This window comes from Nannobrachium achirus (genome assembly GCF_963921795.1).
Source record: "Nannobrachium achirus genome assembly, chromosome: 1".
In the NCBI taxonomy this organism is placed as follows: domain Eukaryota; kingdom Metazoa; phylum Chordata; class Actinopteri; order Myctophiformes; family Myctophidae; genus Nannobrachium; species Nannobrachium achirus.
In genome coordinates, this window is record NC_137810.1 from 17,794,402 (window position 1) to 17,801,901 (window position 7,500).

Genomic DNA, 7,500 nt, shown 5'->3' on the forward strand with positions numbered 1-7,500 from the left:
TCAGGGTCACGTCTGAGTAGATGGAGGAGGGCAGCTTGCTGCTGTTTCTGCTCATTTCATAAGGCTCCTTGAAAGTGTAATCGATAGATGTTTCAGACCTAAAGCTGGCTGACACCTCTGGAAGGAAAGAACATAACAGAAAGCTTGTTTAAGCGATAACTAACATCAGTGGCTGAGCATACTACAGTACCTACTAGGGCATTCACCAAATATTCGAATATTCGAATATCAAAGACACTATTTGACGTTGTTCACCGAAGTCGAATATTCCCTTATTTTTTTATTTTTTATAGGTTTCTCTTTAAAAAATATATAGTTTATAAAGCTTGGCTAGATAGGAAGTCATAAGAATGAGTTGTCAATGCCCCTGGTGGATGAATTTGTTAATGCTCTATACCAGGGCTTCTCAAACCTTTTTAGGCTGTGACCCCCAAAGTAAACATATTTGAACAGGGGACCCCCACCCTGACAAGCACTTGGAATTGTAGGTATTAATGTGACTCGGTTCCGCAGATAAATATTGTGAAAATAGCACAACACGTTGTGTGCTTGTAGATCGGCTATTTTCCTCTTGCTATTTGCCTCTTGCTTACTTAATATTTGACAGTTTGGGCCAGTCCTGTCGAATATTCGACTATTCGAATACTTTGAGGTCGAATAATTAGAATACTAAAAATCACTATTCGTGAATGCCCTAGTACCTACCACGTTTTGTAAGTCGATGTAATAAGTGTATCACACTATGGTAGCATATGCTACAAGGTGGCATATGCTAGCCTAACTGGATGCCTCCCTGTCAACCAGCTAAGGAGGGAGACTGCTCAGAGACAGCAGGGAGGAGAGTCTAAATAAAAGTATTTGCGTTTTATGATGAATATACTGATAATACTATGAATATATCACGGCAGTACAAAGCCACAATAATAATAGCTTAAAAGAAGATCATATTTATCAATATTTCAATACATGTACAGTACAGTATGTGTGTATTAAGCATGTACAAATATTTACAGATAAAATATCACATTTGGAAGTGGAATCAAAGCCACCACAGCTGTCAAATACTGTACTCTACCATACTACATAGTTTAGATTGTGTTTCATCAGTGCCAGTGAGTTTAGCCTAAACTGATAAAGGATTTTTGTTAGTACATATCTTGAACTTCACTTTGCTACAAACGAGTAATTTAAGTTAAATGAAGTTCAATGTCAAATTAATCTAAAGAATAAACTTGTACTATGAACTTATTTTGTAATGCATGAGACTGAACACTTTTTCAAAAGCTTTGGAAGTAAAGCTTATACGGTACAAAGAGTATGTTTTTCTGTAATTGCAAATTCTGCGTAGCTGGCTTCAAGGTTTCCACGGACATTTTCACATTTTGTCAGCCCAAAACACATCCATGGATTCATAGATTTAACGGAGCGCCAAATTCATGGACCATTCAGGTTGAATACAGCCCCTTACCACTGACCTCACTTCACAGCAAAAATGAATCGCCATTAATTATGGAACACACATTCTGTACAGTCCTGTTTAACACGCCTGACCCGTCCAGGGGATGATTCATTTATACTGCATATCAAACCCAGTTTAAAAATACCCTCCGCGTGCATCAAGCCCTTGATGTACTGTACTCTACCACTTGGCTGCTAAGTACTTCTCTTGATGTGTGTGAATCATGCTAAGAGAGTCCTCCAGAGATAAACGAGATGCTTGGCCTTTAGAGAGCAGCGGTGCATTATGCCCACGCTGAGTTACCATTAAGAAGCTTCTATTTACATAAACAGAGAGAGTGGCTGGGGTCCAACATCGGTGCAGTGTAGTGAGGAGCATTCTCTTCAGAAGACTGTCTCAATGGCAGATGAATACCAACTTCTTCATATACTTCATACATTATCCATTGTCCATGCCTTATCCCTAGCCTTATGCCTAAACTTCTTTGCCTTTTTTTACTATTTTGAAAAACATTTTAAAATAGTTTAACTAGCCGATCTACATCAACACGTTGTGAGCTTGTAGATTTGAAGTATTTTTAAATGTTTTTCAAAATATAAAAATAAAATAAAAGGAGTTTAGGGATAAGGGGTAAGGCATATATGGAAATAGGGCCCTCTGTCTCTACACATTTAGCCCCATGGTGGTGCAATATCAAAATAGCTCTCCTAGGCAGTAACTTTTTATTTATTCACTTTTTTTTTAATCTAAAGTATTGTCACTGCAATTTTCCAAAGTCTATCAGTGGAGTTAAGCCCCAGAATGCTGAATGTGTGTCTGCACCTCTGTAATAGAAGTTTCTAATGCGTGCGGTGTGTGTGTGTGTGCGTGCGTGTGTGTGCGCGCGTGCACGCGTGTGTGTGTGTGTGCGTGCGCGTGTGTTTAATGTACCTCTGTGACAGAAAGCTCCAGTGAATGGTGTCAGGCTACAGTCACAGGAGAAGCCATTGGGTTTCTCCACACAGTGGGCCTGGTTCTGGCAGAGCGAGGCGTAGCTGCTGCAGTGTCCCGGGCAGCCAGGCTGAACTCCAGGGGTGATCTTAGCCCTGTCCTCCAGGTCCAGAGTGACGCCGTTCAGCTGCAGCAGGCGAATGCAGCCCTGGAAGCCCTTCTGCCTGGAGGCTGTACCTCCTGACAACACAATGCACACAATAAGCCAGGGTTCCCCAATTAGTTTTCCCCAAGGGGCGAATTATGTTTTGGGTACCAAGCCGAGGGCCACAACATTGCAGGGGGCGACGGCGGCGTTCCCGCTACTCCAGCGACAGTTTTCGTCGTTGTCAGGTGAAAATCTTGTATGTCCAAAACCGTTCGTTTTGAATTTATCATATTAAAAATTATTTAAACTAGTGAAAACAGCCGATCTACAAGCACACAACGCCTCGCACCGCGAGGCGTTGTGTGCTTGTAGATCTGCTGTTTTCACTATTTTTGTGCGACGGCCTTGTATGATTTGCGAAAGAACGTACAAATTTGGAGATTTCCACCCGACAACAACGATATACTAGTGTTGTTGCTGCTCTTATAACAAGATTATTACTGGGGTTGTTACCAAACAGTAGCCCCCTGCGGGCCGCACATGACCCGCGGGCCGCCTATTGGGGAACCCTGCCATAAGCCCTTCTGCCTGGAGGCTGTACCTCCTGACAACACAATGCACACAATAGCCATGAGCTCCATCCATCCTTCCATCCATCCATCCATCCATCCATCCATCATATTAGAAGGACATTAGACAAGCATTTGCACAAAAAGAAGACAAATAAAAATAACCAGACAAATAAAAACAATTTTTTTAAACAATCTAGACCCAGTCATTCAGTTAAAACAAACGTGTTAAGGCTACATTTTAGTGTTAAGGCTACATTTGATGGATTAGTTACAAATATGGAAGGTAAGGATTAATACGTTAGTCATTAACTGTCAATAACGAACTTGTAACCGTTAACCCATTAAACAGCCAACGCAGCCTAAAAGGTTCACTGTCAATTGTGTAGCCTTGTTGCTGAATGAGTAATTATGTAATTTCATATCACATAATATTTCTTCTGGACACAAGTCCCTTTTAGTGACTATTTTTAGGGATGTTATGGTACAGTATGAGATTCTAATCGCATAATCATTTTAATTAAACATTCTAATGAATAGAGAGAGAGAAAGAGAGAGAGAGAGAGAGAGAGAGGGGGAGAATGCACATCCAGTGTTCATCAGTAAAAAGTGGATTTAGTGGACTGATGGCGAGCACCAATTATAGAAACAATGGTTTATCTCTGAAACAGATGCCATATCCTCAGTAAACTCGCACAGAAGACTGCTCTGCTGTGATCTGCTCAAGAACAGAGGAGTTTTCACAGTGCAAAGCACAATTATGAAGCTTCTAAAAAGTTTAGTTTCAGAAACCTTCAACATTGGAGGCGTCTCGCTCTGTATATATTTTCAATTTGTCATGGTTTCTGTGGTTGTTGTCTGCTGTAGCCTGCTCTATCCATTTCTGTCAATTAGCACAGCTCTGAGCGTAGCATGTGGAACTCACTATTAAAGCAGTCCTGCCCCCTTATTTGCCCTGCCAGCCCCCACAATGCCAGCCCCCACAATTGTTTTGTCAACACTTTTGTTACTGGTCTTTAAAGCACGACAAAGTAGATTAAATCAGAACACACACACACACACACACGCACGCACGCACGCACGCACGCACACACGCACACACGCACGCACACACACACACCCGCACGCCCGCACGCACGCACGCACGTACGCACGCACGCACGCGCGCGCGAACACAGAGTTCATGCAATAGCAAAGCCTTCAGGGGTTTGACTTTTAGAGCTACTGCCTGAGATGACGGGCCATGGAAGTACAGGAGCTGTTGTGTAACTGCCTGGCTGGATGACTGAAATGGTGGAAGCTGGTTGACTAACAGGATGACAGATGTTCTCACTTTACTCTCCTAACAATCTCCATGTTCTTCCACGCTGACAAAGTTATTGTTCCGAGTTCAAACCTGGTGTGTTCTGCCATGACAACCTTCCATTGTTCAAAGTGAACATTCTTGGCAAACCCATGCATAGTGCTTTCAGGGCTGTACTCTGGCATCCCTCCTTTCTTTCTTTTTTCCCCCCTCCACACTTGGCAATTCTTATTGTCCCCAAAGTTTAGACTTGGCAGCATGTCATTAAAAAAGTCTGGATCGTATGGATCGGTTGCACAGTAGCTTTTCAAAGTATCAAGTCCTTATATCCTGTAATACTGTTATTCTCTCTAGTCTTATGCAAGCAATTAGACAGAGTTATCAGAGCTAGCCGACATATCGAGGTCAGAAAGTATATTAGCTATAGTGTCTAATTTGCAGTGGTGGAAGAAGTACTCATATTTGTTACTTAAAAGTAGCAATATACCACAATGCAGAAACACTCTGCTACAGGTAAAAAGCTTGTTTTCCGCGGCCCGAACATCTAGAGCTATGCAGACCACACACTTACGTCGTACTGCCGATCCCACCAATATGTCTAGGTCATAGTGTTGTGGGCTTTGTCAGAGTACTAATTGTACCCATCTGTCTGTGTCGCTTTTGTGCTCATATCTGGAGATGTCTGTTTCTGTTTTGACTGCCAGTTTATGCCCATACTGGAATGCCCACATATGGGCATATTGGTTGGATTGGCGGTTCTGGACTACTGCATATCTGAACTACTCGACAGCGCCACACTCCCTCAAGTCCTTGCCACTGTGTCAGTCCCATATATACACATGACTATATATGGGCATAGCAGTCGGATCTGTAGCTCTGGACAATCGGATCTCTGTATCATTCAGTCCTTGTCCTCTTTTTTGTGCCCATATATGGAGCTGACTGACATGACGACATATTGAAGCTAAACACACTCCATATTTGAGCGTAGCTGCATTGGAGCAGAGTGACATCAGAGGTCTGTCCACAAGACTTTCAATTAGCCAATTTTATTATACATAGGATAAGAGAACAAAAGTATTGCCATTAAAATATACTTAAAATACCAAAGTAAAAGTACTCAACTTTTTCGATAATAGCAGATCTACAAGCTCACAAACACTTTGCGATGCGACTTACGTACAGTAATTGAGTAAATGTACTTTGTTACGGTACTTTCCAACTCCAGCTATTTTGTATAATACACATATCGCTATTCGCTATTCATATCACACTTTTTCCTGTCCACAGAAGAGTTACTTCAGGAATACATAATATACTGCCATGCACATTCATTGCACTGCCAAATTAAAGTTGGCCTCCTGGGAAATGGTCATCTTTAAGAAGTCATCATGCAAGGTGATTAGATTTCATGAGCCTTTGGCCCAGGAAATGCGCAGATAGAACCCAGAGGAACAATACTTCTGACCAAGGGAGCAACACGCTCAGAGAAATCAAACCATAATAAAAGAAAGAGCAGTGAATGATGGTTTCAGAAGCAGCAGCATCCATACAGAACATATTTTCTGATGTTGAATACAGGAGAGAACATCGAGAATATTCCATGACTAATAAACTGGTTAATTGTTAGTCTAAACTTAATTAACTACTATTAATGAACTCAATTGAAAGTTAATATTATAGCACAACACATCTTACATTTCTTTGCAGCAAGGTTATTCTGTGTCAAATACAGGCTCTCTCATGCAAAGTTGAACAGTACTATGGTTCATAAATTCACCATGGCTTACTATTCCAAATGTGAATTTACTTCAGAATTTGTACACTATATATTAGGGTTAGGATTAAATGCTGCAGTTAATTGGGAATATCTATCTGCCCCATGTTTAGATCTGATTCATGAAATATATTGTGCACGGGTTTAGTTACTTATAATTACACAGGTTTAGAAGCCGTGCCTAATTGCACACATCGTTGTTGCACTTTACCATGGCCATCCATGGCTACCTTGATGGAGGAAAATCACTGCTGTCAGGATCACGGGAGTCTCCGTTATAAATGTGCTTCAGTTTACTACCAGCTCTCTGAAGACGCTAATAACCTTCACTGTAACTGCGTGTGGCTTTAAGCTTTGGTGTTTTCAAATTGGACTTTTTTGTAATGAGGTTCTTTTGCATTGAAAGTTGCAAATCTTGAACTACCTAATTCATGTGCAAAGTGCATCGTAACACCGAGACGCTATTTGCTTGGCAGCACAGGTAGGGGTGCAATTTCACCCTTTGTGGGCGGCTTCTTTTGGTTTTACTTGAGGTTTAGAGGTTGTGTTAATGTAAATGCAAACTTTAATAACTTAAAAGTGTACATGTTTTGTTTATCAAGTTTTAATAAAGGAAATAATCTAAACCTGAGGGTAGTAGTAAACATGACAATCTGACACATACAGAATGTGTACATAAAGAATAATGATCATTGCGTCTATGCCATTCAGAGAGGCTTGTTGGCTAAACACATTCACCTAATATCAATATCCACCTCAATTTCTCTGCCCAATCCCATCATTGTTTGTTTGTTTGTTGGTTGATTCTTCCTCCAAAATGTGCTCCCTGATATGAACTGACATCCATAATATGTGCAGAAAGATACAGCCTCATGGATTTTCTGTTGTCTTCCCCCACACGGGTCCACAGATTGTGAAGCTCAATAAACCATTAGAAAACACTGCACAATTGATGAACATAAGCTAAGCAGAGATAATAAAGCACTGTGGACTTGTATTGATGAAGTTGGGAGGAACGGACAGTTTACACATCTGTAGTATTGATAAAGCCAGGTAGGGAATTGTGTTTCTATGAAGAGATGTCATGAATAGACAGCTCTTTAGACAGCAATAAATAATAGCACTCCAACTGACAGACTGGATTTTCCAAGTCCGAATGTCACTGTTTGTGACTAACATAGAGTAACTCAAGAGCTTGCAATGTACCGGTATGTGCGTAGCGGCACACTGCATGCACACACAAAAGGAAACAAGATGCACATCTTACAGTATATATAGCCACACATTCCCTCACTCACACACAAAACGAACAGA

The 7,500-nt window shown here is 41.1% G+C and overlaps 1 protein-coding gene across 1 annotated transcript in view; it reads right to left on the reverse strand.

Annotated features, from left to right (window-relative positions):
* Positions 1-7,500, reverse strand: part of LOC308286435 (contactin-associated protein-like 4) — a gene marked incomplete at both ends in the record, with an annotated part of 145,620 nt that overhangs the window by 17,427 nt on the left and 120,693 nt on the right. The window contains 2 exons of the mRNA XM_080727455.1: positions 1-117; positions 2,390-2,629. The exon at positions 1-117 is cut by the window's left edge and continues 108 nt beyond it. Of these exons, the coding sequence (XP_080583581.1) occupies positions 1-117; positions 2,390-2,629 (357 nt within the window). The remainder of the gene's footprint in view (positions 118-2,389; positions 2,630-7,500) is intronic.